The 24,241-nt window shown below is 39.4% G+C and overlaps 1 protein-coding gene across 1 annotated transcript; it reads left to right on the forward strand.

Moving 5' to 3' along the window:
- Positions 1 to 816: 816 nt before the first annotated feature.
- Positions 817 to 23,147, forward strand: MPHOSPH8 (M-phase phosphoprotein 8). Its single transcript, XM_079329354.1, has 13 exons — positions 817 to 1,115; positions 3,941 to 4,087; positions 4,984 to 5,823; positions 8,013 to 8,109; positions 9,755 to 9,880; positions 9,967 to 10,055; positions 11,097 to 11,237; positions 12,034 to 12,120; positions 14,043 to 14,197; positions 17,898 to 18,052; positions 19,265 to 19,392; positions 20,029 to 20,112; positions 20,823 to 23,147. Exons 1-13 carry the CDS (start codon positions 873 to 875, stop codon positions 20,865 to 20,867), a joined length of 2,337 nt encoding a protein of 778 aa, XP_079185480.1. The 5' UTR covers positions 817 to 872; the 3' UTR covers positions 20,868 to 23,147.
- The last annotated feature ends 1,094 nt before the right edge of the window (positions 23,148 to 24,241 follow it).

The following is a 24,241-nucleotide window of genomic DNA, read 5'->3' on the forward strand; positions in this document are numbered from 1 at the left end:
AGAACTCTTTGTGAGCAGCCCTGTGAGGATTTGGGGCTGCTGGTGGGTGTCAGTGTGCACTCCCAGCCCAGAAAGCCAAACGTGTCCTGGGCTGCATCCAGTGGTGGCAGCAGGGCCAGGGAGGGGATTCTGCCCCTCTGCTCTGTGAGACCCCACCTGCAGGGCTGCAGCAGCTCTGGGGCAGCACAGGGAGGACAGGGACCTGCTGGAGAGAGCCCAGAGGAGAGACACCAGGGGGATCAGAGGGATGCAGCTCCTCTCCTGAGAGGAAAGCTGAGAGAATTGGGATTGCTCAGCCTGGACAAGCCATGGAGAGCTTGTAGCACCTTCCAGTACCTAGAGGGGGATTACAAAAAAGAGGAAGAGTGACGGGCAGATAGCGATAGGGCAAGAGGGGATACTTTTAAACTACAGAGGAGAGATTTCGATTAGATTTTAGGAAGGAATTCTTCCCTGTGAGAGTGGCATAGGTTGCCCAGAGAAGCCGTGGTTGCCCCATCCCTGGACGTGTCCAAGGTCAGGTCGCACGGCCTCTGAGCACGCCGCTCCCCTGGAAGCTCTGGGAGCCCGCGGGAGCCCAATCCCTGGGCGGGGCTGTTCCATCCATGGGGCGGAATTGTTCCCTATCCGTGGCCGGGGCTGTTCCATCCATGGGGCGGAATTGTTCCCTATCCGAGGCCGGGGCTGCCCCGGGACGGTCCCTGAGGCCCCCACAAGCCCCGCCCAGCGGCGGCCCCGCGGAGCGCTCGCGGCGCGTGCGTCACGGGCTGCGGGCGCGGCCATTGGCTGTGGCGAGCGCCGCCCCGCCCCCCGCGCCCCGCCGCGGGTGTCGCAGCCGCGGTGCGCCCTTGTCGTTTGAAACTCGGCCCAAGATGGCGGCGGCGGCCGGGAGCGGGGCCGAGGCGGCGGCGGCCGGGCTGGAGGGGCCGGAGGGACAGGAGGAGACGGCGGCGGCCGCGCCGGGGGCGGATGAGGAGGACGGGGAGGAAGACGGCGGCGGGGCGGGCAAAGCGGCGGGTGCTGCGGCTGGCGGCGGCGAGAGCGAGGAGGACGAGGAGGAGGACGGGGCGGACGTGTTCGAGGTGGAGAAGATCCTTGACGTGAAGACCGAGGGGGTGAGTGCGCGGGTCGCTTACACTGGGCGAGGAGCACGTGGAAAGGGTAATCCTGTTACAGGTGCGATGTGAACCCGGCTGTGCGCAGCGGTGCAAGGAGGCTTTTTGTCCTTTGGTCCAGATTCAATCTCCTGAGCCCAAGATAAGTCTTTACTAAGTTGTTGGGTTTTTGTCTGCATTGTTAAACTGTGGCTCTTAGGGCTGAACTGCGGTACTGAACTGATGTGAAATGTTTTGGTGCAGGGATGGGCAGGGTTGAATATAACTGAGAATTTAGAGGTGTTTTCAAGGTGTGTTGCTCATGTTCACAGACTAAACGGGGGAAGGCCTCCTGAAATAAGAGAGATTTCTCCTAATTAGAATAATAAGCTGTAGTGATCTTGCACTGTTTAAACTGAAACACCGGACCTTGGAAGCAACCCAGACTGGTTGAAGCTCTTGAAAAATTTTCCTAAACCTCAAACAGGAAAAATAATTAACACGGGGATTTTTTACGATTTTCTGCCTGGAAGGTTTTTATTTTAAATAATTTATGGTTTTTATTTTAGGCTTCAGTCAGGTGCATGACATTATACATGTCAGATTCACATAAAAGACAGTCTTGAAACTCTGGGCTGGAGAACCTTCAGATCTGCATTTTCTCAATATTTGTGATGTTACTAATTGCACCTTAGCTGAAATATGTTGATGTGTTATGATTATGTTATGCTTTTGGGGTAGTACCATTTTTGTAGCTTTGCTGCATGAAACGTTGAAACATAAGTCAGTCTTGAAAACAAGAGGATTCCTTTTTTTTTCTTTTCTTTTTTTCTTTTTCCTTCCCACCCACCCCCAAGTGATGGAATGTGAAGTTGATAGGTTTGATAGGTTTAGGCAGTAGCAGCAGGGTGAGAGACAACACTGCTGGGTGGGCATTAAGCTGGGGAGTTAGACCTGTGGATAAATAAAAAAATAAATAAGAGAACCAGCAGTGAAAGTTTGGAAGTGCAGTCTCTCAGTGTATCTATAAAACTTTTTGTTCTGCACCTCAATTATACTAAACAACAGGCTCTGGTGCAATTGTGATGTTCCCCAGTGGAAGTGGGAAGTTCTGCCTCTGCTGGTTAATGACGTGGTGGTACCCCTTTCCATATGAGTTGGTTCTAGTTCATCACTAGTTCTTACAGAAGCTAGAGCAGTATAAAAATGCTCTAAGTGGTAACAGGGGGAAAAACTATTGAGGGAAAGAGTGTTGATAGGTGAGTATAAAGCTGTCTCTCTTAAGTGTAAGAATCAATCTTCTGCCTTCACTTAAGCTGAGTTTTGTATCACTCTCCTAAGTTGCATTTTTCACTCACCATGTATGGGATGTAGTCGTTTAACAGCCAAATGGTTTTGTGTTTCCATTAGATTTTATTTTATGCAGCTTTCTCGATTAATGAAGAAAGGACTTGTAGCTTATTTGGTACCTAGGATGTACCTAACTCTGCAGCTAGCAGAAGTCCTGCATCTGAAAGGGAATAACTGTCCCACCAGGCAGGTGAAAGTCCAGCTGGCTAGGATGCAGATTTGCAGGAAATGAGCTGGGAGTCCCCACAGGCAAGTAAGGTGAACATGAATCAGCAGTTCTTGCAGCAAAGAAGGCCAGCAGCATCCAAGAGTGTAGCCAGAAGATCAGGAAATGCTTCATTCTTTCATCTCGGGCTGCTGAGAAGCATCCCAAGTATTTTGTGAAGTTCTGAGCTCCCCAGGACAGCAGAGACATGTACATACCAGAGAGAAGGGTATTGAAAACAGTTAGGATGCTGAGAGCTGGATTTGATTTGCCATAAAAATAAAATAATCAGGGGAGATGAAAGTAATACCTGTATCTAACAGAGGATATAGAGAGGACAGAATGAGATCACCCTTGGGGGTGCACAGGGAAAGGATGAGACAGACAGTGGACACAAGCTGGAAGACAGGGAAACCTTCATAGACACACTGGCTGGGCAGATATCTGAGCAGCCTGATGTAGGCAGTCCTGCTTTGAGAGGGAATTTTACTTGTTGGTTCTGGAGATCTCATAACCTCACACACTCTGTGACTCATGAGAAAGGTACTGGTTGCTTATTTTATAAATAACCCCAATAGAAGAAAGAAAGAGGAGAGGGAAATATGATTTTGAAAACCTAATTCCTAAATCAAGAGAGATGGGTTAAGCTAAATCTTAAGAGAAATGTTAAACTATAGTGTTTGAATATAGACTGTCTATATATTTGAATGTCTGTGAAGCAAAACACTGAAGACTGTAGAGTTGGTTAGTTGGTTGCTTAATTTTAGTGGCATTTCACTTGGTGAAACGTTAGTTATGCTAAGACACAAATTTATGCATAGACATTTAACAGTAAGTGTCATATGGCAATTCTTCTGAAGTTTTCTTTCTCCAGGCTTGGTTAGCACTGTAAGGTCTTTCATAGCATTATCATTCCATGTTTGAAAGCAAGAGGTACTATTTTACCTCTCCTAAGGTGCTTTCCTTAGTACATTTGCTAAAAAAATCAAAGAGAAAACAATCAAGCTTGAAATTTTTATGCAAGAAATATTAAAACTTTTGAAAAGATAGTTTCACAAGTGTCAGAAAACCCATTTTGATAAACTTACTGGGAATTTATGGTAATGTACATTGTAGCTGTGGTTATGTACAAATGTTATATACTGCAAGTATTTTGGATGAAACTATTCCAACTACAGAAATATTGATTTTTATATACACAGAATTGTTTATCCACTGACATCCTCAAGGACTGACCAGCTGATGCAATACTCTGCCATAGTGTATTAAACTTTGTGGGTTTTTCTTACAGGGTAAAACTCTCTATAAAGTCCGGTGGAAAGGATACACCTCTGATGATGATACCTGGGAACCTGAGGCTCACTTGGAAGACTGCAAAGAAGTGCTTCTTGAATTCAGAAAAAATAATAAGCCTAAACCTGTTAAAAAAGACATACAGGTGCGTTTCATCTTTCAGTATCTTACACTAGAGACATAATCCCTATCTACACTCTACTAACGAGAGGAGGGGAGAAGGGAAGGCATTTGAAACATGGAATTTAGAAGATTTAAGGAATCTCATATAAAACTGCTTTGTTTCTTGTGAAACTTAATTTTGTTGCTGTTCTCTGGTAGGGTTTTTTTGTTGACAAGTCAGCTTGTAGACTGAATCCATCTAAACTTCAGTTCCATTTCTAATGGGACTGTGCAAGTAATGTATGGTCGTTTCAGTTTGTTTTTGATAATAGACATAACCCATTTTCCTACCCACATGCATATTGTCTCGTCACTCAAGCTGGGTGCTCTGTTTCAATCACCCTCCTGCTTTCTGTAGAAGATCAATGAGTTTTAACATGTAATCATGAAGTTTGGTAAGAGAGGAGTACAGAAAGATTAGATGCCAGAGGGGAGAATATGGCTTTTTCTTTTCTCATTTTTACTGCTCAGTTAGTTGGAAAAAGCAGTGTAAGGATCTTTTTTTGAAAACTGGTACCTTGCTTCTGGGAAACCTGTAGGTAAATCCTCCAAAATCTGATCAATTATTTTTGATATAAAACAGCTCAGATTAAGTTCTGTTCTGGAATCTGATTGTTGGATGTAGAATTGGTTTACTTGAATTGTTTGTGCATTGATGCTCAGCCAGGCAGTTAGTTTTGTAATTTAGGTAAGTAGGCTAGAATTGTATTATCACATTTTGCAGTTTGGCAGTGAGGAATGATATTGGCAGGGACCAAAAGATTAAAGTGCTTAAAAATTTACTTTTCCCACACACGGCCACTACCATATTTGTATACTTTGTACCAATGTGATAGTGCATTGGGGAAGGAAAAACTTTGATTTTTCTTTATCTTTTAGAAACCATCTCTAAATGATGATATATTTGAAGCAGAGTCTGACAGTGACTGGCAGAGTGAAACAAAAGATGATGTTTCACCAAAGAAGAAAAAGAAGAAATCAAAAGAGGGAGAGGATAAAAGTCCAGATGATCTGAAGAAGAAAAAATCTAAGTCTGCAAAACTCAAGGAAAAACCCAGAACAGAATGGGAAAATTCTTCAGATGCTTTGGGTTTTGATTCAAAGCCAAAAAAAAGGACTTTAGAAACTAAGGAAGATTCAAAGGACCCAAAGAAGCAAAGGAAGGAAGATACTAAAGAAATCAAGAAGAAGAAGGGAGAAGTTAAAGATTTAAAAGTAAAATCTAAAGAAGATTCTAAAGAAAATAAAAAATCACAGGAGAAGCATGGTGATGTTCAGTTTGACTCAGAATCAATCACTGCAGATGATTCAATTTATCAAGAAACTGATAATGAAAATTCAAACATAAATTCTGAAAATAAAGATGAGAAACAGAAGGTAGTAAGTGGAGAAGAGAGATTGGAACATGAAATTAATGAAAAAGGTGCCACTACTGATGGATATCTTGATGGATCAGCAAGTAATGAAGATTATAGTATTGATACTAGGGCTAAAAGAAAGAAGAAAAAAATTCAGAAAGCAGAAGACTGTAGAGAAGAAGATGGAAAAGCAGAAATTCAGGATACTCATTTAGAGAAGAGCATGCACAAAAAGCAAACAGGTCAAGAAAAAGTACCAGGAGAGTTGGAGAAAGTGTCCCCTGTTCCTTCACCAGTGCAGAAGGGTTTGAAATTGAGCGCTGATGAGAGGGTGTGCATGCCCACTGATTCCTCTGGGGAGGTAAGCACGTTTAGGGTGAGGGCTGGGGGTAAAATCAGCCTTCTTTGAGGTACAGATACCTCACACCATGACTGTTCATGGTGGCAAAGAGAAAAGTACAAATTGGAAAGGTACTGAGCTGCATGGACTTTAACACCCACTGCACAGTGTGTAACAGAGACTGGGAAATTTCTAGATATGAACACTAAAGGGAGGAATGCTTTAGGGGAGGAGACCATATTTAAATGTGAAAGGATAGATTTGTCCCATTTACTATGTCTTCTTAGAATGTTATTTCCAGTTCTTGCAAGGCAGGCTGTTGTTTTTAGCTTTGTTTGTGCCCACATTCAAGAGTTTCCTCATTTGACGTTTTTCTATTTGTGTAGTAAGACAGAACAGCATTGAGCAACACTTGCTCTCTCAGACACTGGGCATTCCATTAGGGCTTACATGTGGTGACTCCTGCCTCAGAACTGGAATGCTGAAATCACTTCTAAAGCCCAGGTCTCACAGAAAATTGTATAGCAGGCTTGTCTTGTTAGAATTCCTGGAGTGTTTATAGCAATTGCTTAGTTTCTTAACATGGTTTCATATTAAATAGAAATAGAAATGCTGTACCTGTTGTAAGAAATGAGCTAAGCATTGTGGCTCTTCAGTCAGCATTCTCAGTTAGCTATCTCTACGCTTTTCTCGTGCTCCAGGAAAGTATGGAAGGCACTCTGCTCTTTGCTTCTTCTGAGTGTAGAAGGTTTAAACAGTGTTTTCTGCAACTGGTTAGTTATTCTCTGGAGCAGATGTGGACTTGCTTGAGTGGGTTTGGTGGAAAGTTCTGCAGATTTTTGTTCACTAAATTGTCAGCCCAAGCAGATTATACCTTTCAAAGAAAGTCATCACATGTATTTCAGGTACATGTCTTTCCTTATTAACTCTGCTTATAGAACACCAGTCATATCAATTTATAACACAGTATTTTCTGTTTGGGGTCAGTTTGCATGCTGAACCATTCCTTCCATTTCATTTGCCTCCAGAAATAAATATGTGTGTTGTGCATCTGATCAGCATTAGAAATTTGGAATAGAAATCAGGATTACAGATTTTAATAGCTCCATTGTAGCAAATATCTGGAAGTGCCTTTAGTAAGTACGGATTTCCTCTTAAATGCTGAGCATCTGGCAGGATTAACAGCTGCCTGTGTTAGCATTAATCACATCAGTGATCAAAAGCTGAGGTTTGTGGAGGGAAGGGAGGTGGTGAGGGAAGCAGTTAAATGTCTCAGCTCTGCTAGTACATAATGATACACCAAATTAATCTGGTGTAATTAAGGTTGGCAGATGGTAGTGTATATATAAATTTTTGTGAGGACTTCTTCTGGGACAGTTTCTCAGAAAGACCATGCTACTCCCTGTGCCAGGTTAGTGTCAGAGACTGATACAAAGCCATGCCAAGGAGCCTTGTCCCACCTACTCTGCAGTGAATTTGCTGAGTGGAGAGAAGATTACAGGAGGAGAAAGGCAAACTTTGGTAGAGACAGCTGAATTCCATTTTGGCAAATTTTATTATATATCTACATCTACAGTAAGTTTTTTTCTGTGATATTAGATGCTGCTAAGCTCAGACTTCTGCAGACTTCTCAGAGTTTGGATGGATTTTGCTGAGTGTCTATTTTCACAAATAACTGTTGCCATAACGTTCTGTCTGTGTAAATTGGAAAGTTTGGAACCTTTTGTGTCCAAAACTGTCAAGTTTTCTCAGTTGAGGTTCAAGTCAATGCTATCATAATGCTTCCAATACAGTGCTACAAAGTTGTTAAATACTCTGAAAAAGTACATTCTGTTCAGGTTCACTATTTGGAGCAAACAAAAAGTTCCTAATTTTGAATTTCCTTCAAAATGCTAATTTTGTCATATCTGCAGCTTTTCCATAAAGCAACTTGAATGGCTGGGATGCAGTGAAAATATGAATTGAAGTTACTGTTTTCAGGAAATAATACCTCTACTGTTAGGGAAGAAGCCTTCACAGACTTAACTCCTGACTCACATTTTAATTTTTAGGAATTAATTCTTTTAATTCTTAGGAATGTCTACAAGTCTGTTGCATCGAGGTTTCAGTAGTATTAATTGTAAATATACTTTATTGTTGGAGTGGTGAAAGGAGTTTATATTCCATATTTTTCTCTACCACTGAAATTTGATCTTTGTTTTCAATTTCAGGAAAAAGAACTAAAGAAAACTGAAATTAAAGAAAAATCTCAAAAAAAAGAGCCTGAAAAAGAAGAAAAAAACAGGAAAGAGCAGAAAGTCCTAAAAAGTAAGTGCTAACTTCTTGAAACAGAGAAAGGAATGACTCTTCAGGGCATTCTTTCCTTATTTCTGTAAGTGCAGATGTTGTAGTATTGTAACACACGCACCAGAAATAAGAAATTCTGGTTTTATTTTAGGAAACAAAGTCTTCTGTTTAATGGCTTTGCTAATACATGCTTCATGAGAGTGTTAATGTATGCTTCATGTATGAAGCATGGAAGTATATAGAACATTTTTGTAGACATGTCAGAATTTTGTCCTTTTAAATTTAATACTGACAACTGTGCTGCTCTGACATGTAATAGTAATCTTTTTTTTTCCTAAGAGGAATTAATCCAATTATTGGCTCTTTTCAGAAGTGTTCTGACCATATTATACATGTATATACTTTTTATATTTAGAAAAACTACTATGGGTTCCCACTGGACAAACATCTTGCCTCCTGCTTTAGCCCCAGAGATAAGTTACATTATACAACCCTGGATAATGAGATACCCAGTGAAAAACGTCTAGATTCTGCTTCTATTCCTCATGGTATAATGGATTATTATTGTTACTGCTCTTGACCTCAGAACAACTCTGGATTGCTTTTTTCAGGATAAGCTCCTTCACTAGAGAAGCACCTTTTTCTGAAAGTGGCATAGATGCTTACAGTGCTTAAGGAAAGTAGTAAGAAGCAGAATAATTAATGATTGTTTCTGTGCAGCACTTGTCTTTTGCCTGGTCATCACAGGTACTGAACCATATTTTAGAAACAGTAATTTGTGCACAATTCTAAGCTTCATTTTTTAAAAGGAAGATGGCACCATGTTGAAAGCAGTCAGGACTCAGACTTGCCAGGGGAGGTGGAGTTGGACTCTCCCTGACTTTTGTCTTATGTTAAGATTGTTCCTGTGCTCCAATGCTTACAGAAAGAGAACAGATCTCTTCTAAATGGATGCTGGTCATTTACTTAAATGTTGTTATGTAATAGTCTTTAGTGGCTTTAATAGTCTAGACTTTAAGGTCATCAAAAATGCATTTGAGTTGTTTAATGTAGCTTCAGAACAAAAAAAAAGTGAATATTATGAGAATAACTGCGAAAGAGAAGACTCTTTGCTAAGATATAAATTCATAGAATAATTAAAAGAGCAAGGTGTATAAGGAAAGGAGAAATTTGAGAGATGAAACAAGCACATGGTCTTGCATTGCTGCAGAAGGTGATTAAGTACTGGATGTGTGCCAGATGGAGAACACTGGTAGTTGAGATTTTCTCCATTCCTGCTTGCATCTCTAGTGCTCCAGTTCTTGCCTCTGCAGGGGCCGAAATGAAATTTTCTTTTGATACTTGCTGATCCCTTTTCAGAGTGTTTCCAGTGCTTTTGCTACTACAGTGATGGGTGTTCACCTTCCCATAGTCACTTCAACCTTATTTATTGCAGCACATTAGTAGTTTCTTTCAAGTAAAAGCATTTTACGTTTGTTTTTATTGTAGCCTTTGCTGCTGAGAACCATTCCATGCTGACTGCCAGAGTTTATTTGAATGAAAAGTAACAGTAGTCATTTGCTAAGGTGTTGATCATTGTAGCAAGGACAAACATTTATTGGGTTGACAAATTACACTTTGTTACTTACTTTGCTTTTTCTTTTTTTCCACAAAATTAAAAACATAGATGGCAAGCAGCAAGTCCTGAGTTTGGGTATGGACATGCAGTTAGAGTGGCTGACACTGGAAGAATTCCAGAAGCATCTTGATGGAGAAGATGAGAATCATGTATCAAAAGAGCCAATATCAAGTAGTGAGTATTTTCTGGGAAGAATGGGTATTTCTTAGCTAACATTTCAAAGGGAAGTATCCTGTAACAGCACTGAATTTATTTTCTAGCTCTCCTGAGAGATGCTGTTAAAAGTGGAGACTACATGACAGTGAAAATGGCACTTTCTTCAAATGAGGAATATAATTTGGATCAAGAGGTAAGTTCTGCGCAGTAGAAATATTGGAAGACAGTAGGAGGGAAGAAAACAAATTTTGATTTGTTTGAAAAGCTTTTCTCTCTTGTGTTGTAGCTGATTTTCATCTCACCTAGGTAAAAAAGCAGCAGGTGTCAAAAAAGAGTACAGACTTGGAAGTTTCATTATTTGTTATCCAATTCTTCCAAGAAAAAATGAAGTTAGATAGAACCATCCCAGTAGCTTTCCAGCCAACTTGCCCAGTTTATTTAACTGACTTAATGGGGAACTTTGCTATAAGGAATGATAACCATCAGTTCAAGTGGCTGAACTGTGCAAAATCTTGTACATGGGAAGCAAAATCTGAAAGTTGTTTGACATACTGGGACCACTTAATTTCATAATTAGTTTTCTGACAGTTTGTCATCAGATGTGTTCTTCCTGGGTTTACTTTCAAGAATCTATTTTCCTGTTGGACAGTACTGTAAGTTCCATTTTTGTGTTTTAAAATCTCCAATACTGGTATTTTCACTGGCAATCTTGTGTAGTTGTATTATGCAGCATTTTGAGAACTCCACATTATGCTGAGACTTCTGAGGTGTGTAGGGAAGATGCAAAATTAACTACTGAGGCAGATGTTCTGTGAGTTGTAAGGTCTGGTGAAAAATGCAGGTATGAGTGAGGAGAGCAGGTGGTCACAAAGTGCCTTTGTACTTGCACTCTGATAAAATCAAAAAGCAGTGTTATGGGAGCAGCTGACTTGAGCCATAGTGGTTTTTCTCCAGGGGTGCTGACTTCTATTTCCCACAGTCTTGCTGTCTTCTCACTCTCAAATACCTTACAGCCTTTCTTCCTGGTTCATTGTGGTTTTCCTGCTTCTTCTTCTGGTCCTCAGAATGTTACGGATTTTGCAGATTATGGAGCAGAGTGTGAGACCTGTTGACCAGAGGAGTGGGAGGTGATAGTTTGCTGCTATCTGGCAGCCATGTATGTGTGAATTCTTCTGCCAGGGATGGAATTTTTTTTTTTTTTTTTTTTTTTTAATGGCAATCATTCTTATTCCAGGATGCAAGTGGAATGACCCTGGTAATGCTTGCTGCTGCTGGAGGGCACGATGACCTTCTGCGGGTGCTGATCAGGAAAGGAGCTAAAGTTAATGGTAGACAGAAAAATGGGACAACTGCCTTGATACATGCAGCTGAAAAGGTTGGCTTGGTTATTGTTGTGTTTGTGGTTCTGGGCTTTTTTACTTATGTTTAAAGGTGGCACACAATTTTTTACCTTTGGATGATGCCTAAAAAGTAGTTAGAAAGATGCAACAGGATGATTAGTAATAATTTCAGCAGCTGTAGTTCTTGTAGTATAAATAAGTTCTAATCACAAACCCTGCCCTGAACACAGAACATCGTAGGCGGAAAAGTGAGGCAGAGGGTGTCTCTGAATTTTTTGTCTGAGAGTTGAAGTTCTTGTGCTAGAATTGCTTGTTATGATGTCTGGATACACAGGATCCAGGTTGGATACACTTAGAGAATCTCTGATTAAACAGGATTTGGTATTTTAAAGCAGTTGGGTAGTGGACACAGTGGCAAGCTGTCCCAGACTAAGACCAGCTAAAGCAGTAAGTTAGAGCAAGTTGGGGTTTCATGGGTGCACTCTTCTGTTCAGGTTGGTCCTTGTGCTTTCCCATCTACAGTAGATAGAAAGCCAGAAGGGAGCCTCATTCCAGGTTGGTGACAATGCAAATAAACCACTTCCTTCCTGGGATGTTTATTATTGCAGGATTTTGAAAAAAAGTAAGAATTGTAAATAATTAGGGTTATTCATTTGTCTGAGTCTGAACTGCTCTTCATTAGCCATAGAAAAGAACAATGTTAATTGTGCCATGACTCATGTTTTGAATTCTATGGATAAATTTTAACTAAATGCAATTTTATATTCTGAAGCAAAACCAGAATATTTTTTACTTACTTGTGTTATGGGTTTGGTTTGGTTTTTCCCCCAGAATTTTCTAACAACAGTAGCTATTCTTCTGGAAGCTGGAGCATATGTGAACATGCAGCAGAGCAGTGGTGAGACTGCCTTAATGAAGGTAAGCTCTGTGTTTGTCCTTACATGGTTTAACAGGAATACTTTCGTCAAACCAGTAAAACATAAAAATGTATTTGTAGAATTCGTTTCAGGACCACATCCCATATTTGAAATGAAAATACCATTCATAGTTACTCTAAGCAGAGTTTTAATCCATTTCTTTAATGTACTGTAAAATCTAAACAAGAAACACAGATTTCTTCAGCATGAAGTACTAAATGTGGCTCATCGTCCTCTTCTGTTGTTTGACTCAAAGAAATGCAGATGTCATCTTCCAGCTGAGATAATCAGATTGTCAGCAGGAAGAGAAAAATTCCAGAAAGGAAAATCTTTCACTTGGATGTTGCTGTGATTGACACTTGTTTTATTGCAGGCCAGAAATAAAATAGCTGATTTACAATCTGATTCTCAGTGCCTGTTCTGCACCATTACTCCCCCAGTCACAAAGGAAACCTTGATTATTTTTTTTTTATTTTTAATTTTGTTGCAATAGGAAATTCTAATCCTTTTAAAACAGTATGTGCTTTTAATATTTTTTTCTTTATGTGGATGAATTTCACCAAAGTTCCCCTTTGGATAAAGTGCTGTTCATGTGTAGGCTGTTTGTGTAATTGGTTTGCTGAAGAGGTTGCAGAAGCTTTCCTGCCCAGACAATATGTTATTGTTTCTGGTCTGCCCTCTATGAGGCTTAACAAGAGGGGATTTCACATTTTCTCTGAAAACAACAACTCACTTGTAGTTTCCTCAGCCACTCAATCCAGAATCTCTTCATTATTTGGTTACTTCCATGAACCTCAGAATTTACCTTCTTTGTTTTTAAAGTTTTTATTAGTCTTTGATGCACACCTATACAAAGCAATTAGCAAACCAATTATTCCTGGTGTTTTGCGATGCAGATACAAAGAACAGCATCTTCATTTCCAGTAACTTACTGGGACAAGCTTCGCCCTCTGTGGATAAACCTATTGATGTGTTTATCAAGTCACTCTTGTTTAACCTTACGAGTTTGATCGTACTTTTCTTAGGAGAGAAGAAAAATCTTAGAACTCAATTCCTTTCTGTCGTGTGGTATGAGATTTTTCTGGGGTTTTTTTTGGTTTGAGGAAGGCAAGTAGGTTATTCTGTTTATGGAAGATGATGGATTAAAGGCACAGATCAAAGTTCAGAGCAGAGATAAATTTCAGAAGCTGTCTTCTGAAAGGTCTTAAAAAGATAAAAATGTTGTATCTCTTGTGTTTCTTTTCATAATTTGTCTGAGTGAAGTGTTTGAAAACAAAGGACCAAGAGCACATTTGCTTTCTTCAAAGTAAAACTTGTTTTAGATTTTCCTGTGCTTTTGTTAAGTCTCTGGTTGATGTGCCCTGAAATTCTTCCTGTAAGTAGCAGTGAATAGCTTTGAACATTTATGCAGAAGATAACAGTGGCTTTCTGACATAGGTAATTCTGTCAATTTACTGCATACCCAAAGTACCATTTTAAACTGAGATGTACGGAAAAACAGGCAGTAGGAAATGTTACTTTAATAATTTCTAAATAGTTCTACAGAAGCATATTTCAGTCAGGTAAACAATTGCTAGAAAATTTGCAGTTACTGACCTCCAGCATATCAGATGTTTTCACATAACTTGTGATTTGCCTTATCTATTTTTTTTTCTAATTATGTCTTATTGGTAAGCCTGACTGTTGCTGCTTGTGTAGGATTGTGTCTGTAGTATTGCCTGGATAAAGATGAAATGTTTTATGGACTGTGTTCCTGAGTTTCAAGCTGTGTTACCATTCACCGAGCAAATAGTTCAACTTCTGAATTGTAACTAATTTTGGATTTTAATTCACTTCTGCAGTTCTGCTTACTCTTGTGTTATGCTCTGTTTTAATGGGTTTGTCATTGTTTTCTGTCCTTCTATCTTCTCCCTTCCCACCCAGGCTTGTAAAAGAGGGAATTCTGATATAGTGCGGCTCATGATTGAAAGCGGAGCCGACTGCAACATTTTGTCCAAGCATCAGAACAGTGCCATGCATTTTGCTAAACAGTGCAACAACGTACTGGTGTATGAGCAGCTCAAGAGCCACTTGGAAATGTGAGTAAACTGTACCTGCAAGTGGTTCTGCTAAAGTTTGCAGTGCTAAGTGACAGTGGTCAACAAAGAGACGAGACCCCATTTGATGCAAGCATGAAACCCACTGTACTGATTTCACACATCAATATATACACCTTCTCAACTCTAGCTAGAAATAGCACAATCACACGGTTGGTGTTTCTAAGTAACATTACTTAGAGCTCTGCACAGAGTTGTACAGACCAGCATAGGCATGTACAGTCTTGTATGATTTATCTAAAACAAAGCACACCAAGCACACCACCTGCTTCCCCATTCAGGGTTCTGCCTCGGCTTGCCAGGGCTTGTGGCCTAGCAAACTTAGTACATCCACTTCAGTCATGAGTTGAGCAGTGCACTGAGCCCTGCATCCCAGCTGTGTTTCTACACTAGGCATGTCATAATTCTGCTTTAAATCAAGGAACATTTCATTTTCAAGAAAACAGATCTGATTTGGGCAGAAAGCTAACTAATAAATCATGTGAAATCAAAATTATGTGAGCTAGCAGAATTGGCATACACTTGCTCAAACACTGAGTAAAAGCATGGAAAGGAGGGAAAGGTAATTCCTACAAGAGAAAGATTCCTTTAACTTAAGGTACAGCAATCATGAAAGCTTAAAAGTGCATAAGCACTGGACCATTGAATGTAAGCTCTTAGTAGGGCATGACAAATAAAATGCCTTGCTAGTATGCATAGGAAAAAATCAAACAAAAGAACACCAAGCAGAAACACCATGAAAAGTCTGTGCTGTAAGTTGTGATGTTGGACCTTTCAACATCAGCTAATAACTGAAAGTGCCAGGGATAAAGCTTTCATGCCAGTAGGTGATGGAAATCATCATCATGATGCAGAATGACTGAAGAGCAGTGCAGTGTATGTGACATCTAAAGTGTTGTTATATGATCATGTCAAAATACACTGAGCTAAACTGGGACAAACATACAGAGTAGGAGCAAGCTCTTCAAATATCCATTTGGAATAATACTGTAGTTAATGGGAAGAAAATTGTAACCAGCAGTCTCTAAACTTGGGGAAGACTCAGAATGGGTATCAGGACTTCTGCAGCAGGTGAGATTTTGCCATGAATGCATAAATAGTCCTGGAAGAACACTGTCTCAGTGCAAGATTTTTTTCTTGTTTCATGATTATTTGGTCCTAGTGATTCATTCATGTAATTTAAGACAATCCATCAAGTAGTTTGTAATCCAAACTTACTCGCTTCCAGTGTATAGAAGGCCCTGGCTGTTTTCTGCCTCCTATGTCTTGTGTTTCCCATCAACTGACTTAAGTTTGTCTTTACAGAAACTGCCTTGTAATGGTCAATGTGTATGAAAAACCACCTGAAGTGGCAGGGTAAAGGGGGTGGAATCAGGTTGTTTTTAGTGGTTCCCAGTGACTGGACATGGGGCAGTGGACACAAACAAACACAGGAGGCTGCCTCTGAGCATCAGGAAAAACATTTTTCCTGTTGATGGTAAAGCAGCACTGGCACAGACTGCTTAGAGAGATTGTCAGGTCCTTGGAAACTTTCTGAAGATACCTGGACATGGTGAGGTTTCTGTCAGCCCACTTGTCAAGCCTGCCAAGATCTCTTGTGAATGACAGAAATACACTAGAGGCTGTCAGCCACTCCCCCCAGTTTTTGTCTCATCTGCTAAAGTCCTGAGGGTTTGCTGCACCACCCTTTGGGTCATTAATGATGTTAAACAGGACCAGACCCAGTATTGATCTCAGGGATGCACCAGCAGTGATTGGTTTCCAGCTAGATTTTGTGCTATTGATTCTTGCTGAAGTAACATGTTTGGATCCAGTTTCATACCAGGAGGGAAGTATTGATGCCACTGTTTTTAGTGACCTGTAAAGTTTCTCTGCAATATTGTAGGTCTTTGTATCAAACTTCTATTTTGAGTAGATGAACACTATAAGGAATGTTTTTCTCATGTAGAATGCTAAAAGGAAAAGTGCTAAAAGCATAAAAGCTAGTAACTGTTTTTCAAAAATTGGAAACCTGTTAAAGTGAGCAGGGAAAGCAGGAGTGGGTGAATGCAGTATGCCGATTCTTGCCTAGGGAAGCAAAAAACTAACTTGTTAGTTAAGGTTTTGAAGGCAACAGCAAGCATGCAGATAAGTGATCTGGTGTCTGTTGTTCAGTGTAGTGAGACTCTGTCACTCACTATTTGATGCCTTTCCAGTTTGTTTCCTATTTGACATCTGCCACTTTCTGTTTTGGCTAATTTGAATAATGAGTTTTGGAAGATGTTGACCATGTAATTTTGCCAGTAAAGTGACAGCTGAAATGAAATATTGATGATTTCAAAGTGATGTCGGGGGATATCACTGCACTGATATGAACTGTACAGGGAGTAACACAGCTCTTACTAATTCAGAAAGCTTTTAGACTCACTACTTGAAAATACCTGTTCCTTGCTTTTTTTCAGTCAAAAAGTAGTGAAACTGAAAATAAAATTATTAAAAGGTCAAAATATAAAGCTGTGAAACAACAACAGAAAATAACCCAAACCCATGAGTCAGGTTCTGCAGGCCATCTTACTAAATCATCTAGTGATAGGTTTGAACTGGAGGAATATTTTTGCACAGCAAAACTGAATCATGGATCTTATTGTTGCAGAATGCTGTGGTCACAAATATATAGGATTTTAGAAGGGATTAAGTAGATCTAAGGAGATGTGATTTGGCTGCCGTTTCTAGTTTTGGATGGCTCTTAATCAGATTGCTGGAAAATAGGACAGACCAAAAAACAACCGCTGCTTAATTTCCCATATTTCATATGGCTTTGTCAAGGCTGCATGGGCTTTGGGGCTTGCTTAGGCATGGCAGTTCTTGTGATTTGTTTCCAGTGAAACATTGGAGATTCTGCAGATGATGGTCTCAGTTAGCAGGGTGGGGAAATAATAACTGAAAAAGCTATAAAGCTGCCAGAGGCAGGACCTCTGCTGTGCTAAAGCATTTAAAACCCGTTTCTGACAAAACAGCTTTCTGAAGAGGCTTACTGAGTAATCTGCTTGCAAAAGTGCCAGACACCAGTGGGGAATGTGGTCTCTCTTTGAAGGCTGGGCTGCCATTCCCCCTGCCTCCCTAACCCCCCTAAAAAACAAATAAAACCCCCACTTTGCCTGTTTTAGTGGTAGAATGGCTACTTTTTCACCTTTTTATTCACGGAGGAATAAAATTCCTATTCACACTAGGAACTGAATTTTTCCAGTAGTATTGCCAGTAAAATTATACAGGGATGTATGTTTTTTATTTTTGCTTGCAGGCAGATTGATAATTCAGTCAGCCTAGGAAAGTGGGGATGTCTGTTTCGCCACAAGGTATATATTGATGTTTCTGGGATATCTTTCTGGATATAAAGCCTTCAAAATATGTGTCTACTTAGATTCTTTTTTTTTTAATTTACTGTAGTGTGTTTGTATTAACGTTTTATTTTTTGGACCCAGTGGAATTTAATAAACAGATTGCTGATGAAATATTTTATTAACAAAGTATTGGGACCTGTGGTTCACCTATACATAAATGCTAGTGAGGAAGGCATTCACTCCTGAAAATCAGGAGTCTGAAAAGGTGATCGGGAATCTTTTTTTGTGTGTCTATGTTTGAGCTCTCACCAAGCCTATGTCTGGTAAAATAATTCACAGGTCTGACTTGTTTGGTCTTTCAGGCTCTCCAAAGTAGCAGAAGATACCATCAGGAATTATTTTGAAACTCGCCTTGCTTTGCTGGAGCCAGTGTTCCCACTTGCGTGTCATTGTCTCTGCGAAGGGCCAGATTTTTCTTTGGACTTTTACTATAAACCTCCACAAAATGTACCAGAAGGTAGGGAGGGGTTTGTTGTTGTGATGGGGGGTTTATTTGTTTAGAAAAGGTAGAACAATATCTTTAAAGCATGTCCTAAATTATCTCCCATGCAGAATTATTTTGTATGACTTTGCAGTACATCACATTAAGAATGCTCTGAGTAAGGAATAAATGGAGAGCAATTATATTTTGATGTATTTTGGGTAAGGTTTGTTTGTATTTTTTTAAGGCTTTTTTTAATTGCCACATACAGTGTCAACTTATTTCTGTTCATGGGTTACATTAGCTCAGTGATAGGCATTATAGGAAAGGAGTGGTTTACATTTACCTTAGAATTAATGATTCAGGAAAATCTAGGTTTACTGGATTACTAGAGGAGATCTTATAGTGGATACTTTTGTTTCATGGACAGTAGGTCATGTGCTGAAGGCTTGGAATGTAATCCCAACAGTGTCCTGAGACAAATGCAGTCTAGAAATACTAGGAAAAGGAAGCACCTGCAGTCAATTTTGTTTTGCCCACAGACCCTTTGAAAAAGCTGCTGCTTAGCTTAACTAAGTCTTTTTTGATGAGTATATCAGGGAAATATCTACTAATAGTGATTTTTATTAAAGTGATAAATCAGCATGACTATTAGAATTCACTTAAACTGAGATTGAAAGTTGGTATGTCTGCTCAGTTTTTTGGTTATTCAGAGTTGCTTCCAGTTCTTGATTATAGATATCCTATCTTATATAATTAAGAAAGTTTATGTAAGTTTATAAATTAAAAGGAAGCATTTGTGGGTAGTTCAAATGGTTGCTTACTGAATTTCAGAGCATTTCATAAAGATCTATAATTGACTGGGCTCAGTTGTCTGTTCTCTTGACTAAACCTAAACCACACTATATTCCATAACTTTTTGGGTGTGCTGAGGATTGCTGTTTCCATTTTGCATTCCTTTTTAATAGCCACATAAAATTATTTCTGCTTTGAAAATTCCTTGACTTGGTGACCAAGCCCATTGTTTTCTGGATCCACTGGATTGGGAAATGGGATTTTTGCATCTTGGTTTATTGAGATATATATATATATATATATATATATATATACACACACATATATATACACACACCATATCATGGTTTTTGTTTCTATGTATTTGCACTTGTATTCAAAGGTCTAGTGTTCACAGTTGTAGATAATGGATCTCATTTCAAATGCATGTAACTGAATTGCCTTCCCTTTCAGGATCTGGAATTCTTCTCTTTGTTTTCCATGCAAATTTCTTTGGTAAAGAAGTGATTGCTCGACTCTGTGGAACATGCAGTGTACATGCTGTGGTTTTAAACGACAAATTCCAGCTCCCTGTATTTTTGGTAAATCTTTTCATGTAACTGATTGACTGTAAGACTGCTTCACAAAGTCTTTATAGAGCAGCCTGGGAAATCTCAGTGCCATAATTTGATTTTACAGTATTGTGATGAAGTATACCTTTTATCTTGATGAGGTTTTTCTAAAATGAAATTTTATTTTCTTTGGATATAGATAGAACTATTAAGTTTGCATGGTCTATATTCCATAAAAATTTATGACTTAAAAGTCAGGGACATAGTGCTGGACAACCTGATTCTGGGTGGCCCTGGTTAAGCAGGGGGTTGGATTAGATGCCCGGAGAGGTTTTCTCCAGCCTCCAACCTTCTGTGATTCTGGGACTGAGGCTTCTCCTCTAATTGACCAATCCTCTCACATTTTCAAGTAAGTTCTTAAATATTTTCTTGACAACTTACCTCGAAGTTCTAATAATTAATTTCTGGGTTTTTTTAAAGTCAGTTAAATGCATCACTCTGCACAATTTTGAAGTCCTCTTGTTTTCTTGGTGGTTGCATAAAAGGTTCATACACAATGTTCTTTCAAAAAAAAAGCATAGTGAAAATGTGTTCTGTTAGTCATCTTACATAGTTCTTTCAGCTATAGCCTACCATTAACTTTGTCTATTTTCTTTTTCCTTATAGGATAGTCACTTTATTTATTCCTTCAACCCTACTGCAGGCCTTAACAAGCTTTTCATACGGTTGGCAGAATCTCCTGCTGCTAAGGTACAAAATGTTCTCAAAATTAAATGTGTGTGTTCTTTTGTTGTACAGTAACTCTAGTCTGAATACAGCTTCTAGCAAATGTAAAACTAAGGATTTTCCTGTCTCCTCATCCCAGTTTCCATCAGTTACAGTTACATCATGTGACATTGCCAGAACTTGGGAACATTGCCAAGAGTTAGTTCTGTTATAATAAAATATATTTATGTTGCAGTCAGAATAATTCATACACTAGGATAAACTAATGTTCCAGCTAAACAACTTATCCATCTGTATTGTGAATTTGATGACTGAAAGATACATGGAGTGGCCACCTTTTTTCTTTGCATACAGATGTTTTTGCATGTGTGTTAGAAATATTTACTTGGGTATGCACTCTGCTTTTAAATAGTCTGTTGCATTTTACAGGTGCATTTTTTAAGTGGAAAAATATGTATTCAGATAGAAGTATGTGTTTGTCTGGTTCAGATTTGGGGTTAACTTGTTCAGACACCACCTGATGCTGCAGTATTCTACTGGAGTCCTTTAACAAGCCATCTGTATTTCATCAGGGCTGCTATAAACTGATTTTATTAAGGACTTTATAATTCCTCTTTTTTCCTTTCTTAGTAGCAATTGTGTGCCTTTTCTTGTGCCATTGCTACATTAGGAGCATTTAACACATTTATCACCTGTGGCCAGAGTTAATATGGAACCTTTGTTTGCCTTTACAGATAAAGCTGCTCATAGGAGCTTACAGAGTGCAGCAGCTGCCGTGACCTCTGAGCATGCTGAGTGGACTGACACTTTTTTGGATATACTTCTGATTCCTCTGCTCAGAGACTGACAAAGCAGTTTGGAACTTTTTGGCATCATATTCTGAAGACTCAGTTCCCAGCTGGCTGCTACTCGCTGGCAGTCACAGGAGTGTGTGTTGGAGAGCAGCTGAATAGGCTGCACTGGTGGGACAGGGTTGTCAGCTTTTTTAACTGTGTACAGATGTAGATGTAAGTATTTGTGCCAATACATATAATTCTGTTTTTCTTTAACATGTGGAGTCCAGACTGCATATTTCAGCTTTTCCACAATGTGGAACGGTGCATATAAGAACTATTTAAGGTAATTACATGAAATGTCTTTTTTAAAGATCTTCTTCATTTGTAAACTAAAGTTTTCTACTTACTCTAATGTTTCTATATGAAATGCAGAACTGTCATATTATTTGAAACATAGGCAGAAGTTACACTTTAAAATGACTGCGTTAGGTTTAACTTTTAAGTTGCTGAGGTTCTGGTTTAAAACTGCTCCTGCTCGTCTCTCAATAAAACACCAGTTGTGCTTAGAGTGATTCTCTTTGAACTAGAGAGTTCAGTTTGCAGGCATGAACAAAGACATTGAACAGGCTCAATTCACAGAAGGGTGGCAGTCAGGTTCCCAGTTATACCACTGGTTAAACCTGCTTTGGTATTGGAGAAGCAACTGGTAGTTTTAAAGACATCTTAATTTTTGAGGTCTTTGACATCTGGAAAAACAACCATGAGGTGAAAATAGCAAATCAGAAAACTTGTAGCTACCTTCAGTGTCCAGGCAGTGCTTTTTGTAGACAAGAAAATAGAGAATTTCAGATGTCCTCCGCCTGACAGATGACAGAACATGTGCTGTCGTTTGCTTCAGAAATTCAGTTCCTCAGTGCAAAAAGCTGCTATGTATTTTTAATTATTATTTTATTATTATTATTATTTTATTTAAATTACCCATTTTATCAAATGACAGCAATTTTGTAATTGTCCTGTGCTGTAAAATATAAATGTAATACTTCTGCATGGAGTAGAGAATATTTTTCTTTGTAAATTAACCAACATCTTGAAAGGTAGGAAAAACCAAACCAGATCGTGCCTTTGCTGTTCTAGTTGTCATGTGTAGTTTACATGCCACTATGTGCCTATATTATTAGCAAAACTATTGTGCATAAATTCTTGATGATTTTGAATGCTCACCATCAAAATGGTGCAGCCATATGAAGTATCCTTGTAAGAACTGTGATTTTTTTAATATGAAGTTCAATTAACCGGCTTTTAATTTTTGGTTCTTAAAATTTAAATGTTTCATATTTAAGAGATACCAAGTGAATAATAAAGTACACTAATTTTGTGGAACGTCACATTAAGCTATATAAAACTAGAACAGCAGCATGACATACAAATACTAATTTCTGTTTTGATTTAGAATAGTTATGTTTTTGCACAGTATTGATAAAATCTTAATGAATTTGGGTTTTGAACAGACTCAATACCTCCACCTCTCTGAAATGTGTTAGATAGATACCTCACTTTGTTAAGTGTGAACATCTGAGATGCATGAAAAGCACTGGCTGAGAATCAGGTATGTCACTGCCAGCACTTGGGACTTTGTGAAGCTGAGATTTTAGTCACTGCATAACCCTGGATGATGCATAAGGAAAGGAGACACTCGTGTTTCCTTGTGCTGGAGTGCCAGGTTTCATGGCTGCAGTTACTCTGGCACAGAATGTGTGGCAGCACAGTGTGTGTAGGACAAGCTCTGTACAGCACCTGCCAGTGGGAAATGCTGGAGCTGCTCCAGGCGGGGATAAAAGGTGTTTTGAACAAATGTCCAAATGATAGAGATGCTATTTAGAAATTGTTGTTTCTATAGTCTAACCTAAAAATGTCTAGTAATGCTCCAAGAGTTGATAGAGCAAGTAGTGTGTCAAAGGCTGTTGAATAAGCGGGTTTTGTTAATCTTGAGGCAAGTGGGAGAGAGGGAGAAGTTGTACAGAACATGGGAATGAAATCTGGATTTCATGATGCTTTCAATAGGGATGGATATTTTGCAGCCATCTTTCTCTTTTAGTTGGCAATATAAATTCAGAATCCCTACTGAAGATGCATAAGAAGTGTATGAAAATCTGTTTGAAGCTGAGTTTTGTCCATTTTTATTGTATGGTTTTTATCCAATTGCTGAAAAATGTTTTGGTGGATAAAGGATGAAGAGAAAGTAGCTACAATAAAAAACAATTCTTTAGACACTATGGAGATATACTTGTGAAGTATTTGCTCAGTTTCTTGCTGCCACCAGCAAGGGCTGCAGTTCCCATGAATTGCAGTCATAGCAAATGGTTCTGAAGGCTCAGGGTCCTTACCTTCACTGCTCCAGCACCAGTCCCACTGTTCCTGGCTTCTTTCACAGGTGCTGAAGGTTGGTAGGTGATGCAGCTGACGTGTCACAGATGTTCTGTGCTTTCTACACCCATTAGCAAAAACAAGATGGGTTTTGATCAGTCTGAATGTTAAAAAGCTGTTCCAATATGGGGAAAAGACAGCACAGCGTTCTGCTGCCATCTTAGCCAGCCAGGATTGCTCTAAGTGCACAGGAGCTGTCCCAAAGTGTTGTGTTTGTCTGTCCCTGCTGTAGTTCTATTCCCACCATGTGCCTTTCCATATGGTACTGGAAAACATCTGCTGTAACACGTCTTTCCTGAGGTCAGTCTGTTGAGGTGTGGTGGCTGCCCAGGATCATAGGAGCAGTGAGAAAACTGCAGGATGCATTCCTGTAGCAGTGTGTTTAGTTTTGCTGCAATCCATAATGGAGTCTTGTCTTTGAACAAGGCAAGAGGACTATAAAAGTCATGTGTTTCTAAGCTACTACAGCATGGGCATGCACTGCAAGCCCATCACTGAATCTTGACACCTCAGAATTCCTGGTTTTCTGTGTCTCATGTAAACAAGGAAATTTTTTTTCACCTTCTGAATGTGTCTTATAATGTTTGAGTGAGGGACAAAGGCAAGTTTGGAAAAATCTACCTGAAAAAGATACCACACACTACAAATTTGAGCAGAACTGAGGCATCAGGAAAAACTATAAGCTGTAAAAGGGTTTCTCAAATCTCACATACCTCAAGTATAGCAGCCAGAAGAAAGGGACCAGGCAGGAGATGGTTCTTTTTGATTTCAAGTCACCTGTTTTTCCACAGCAGTTTCACCTGTCATGCATGGTAGCTACAAATGAATATTTTTCCATAAATGTAATACTTCCTACATGATCTGAAGTGTAAGGAACTCCTCTCATCAGTTACTACTGGCACTGATGCAGTTATTAGAGAGGGGTTTGATCTTCCCATTGTCTCCCTCTTCTG

This window comes from Erithacus rubecula (genome assembly GCF_903797595.1).
Source record: "Erithacus rubecula genome assembly, chromosome: 1".
NCBI lineage: Eukaryota > Metazoa > Chordata > Aves > Passeriformes > Muscicapidae > Erithacus > Erithacus rubecula.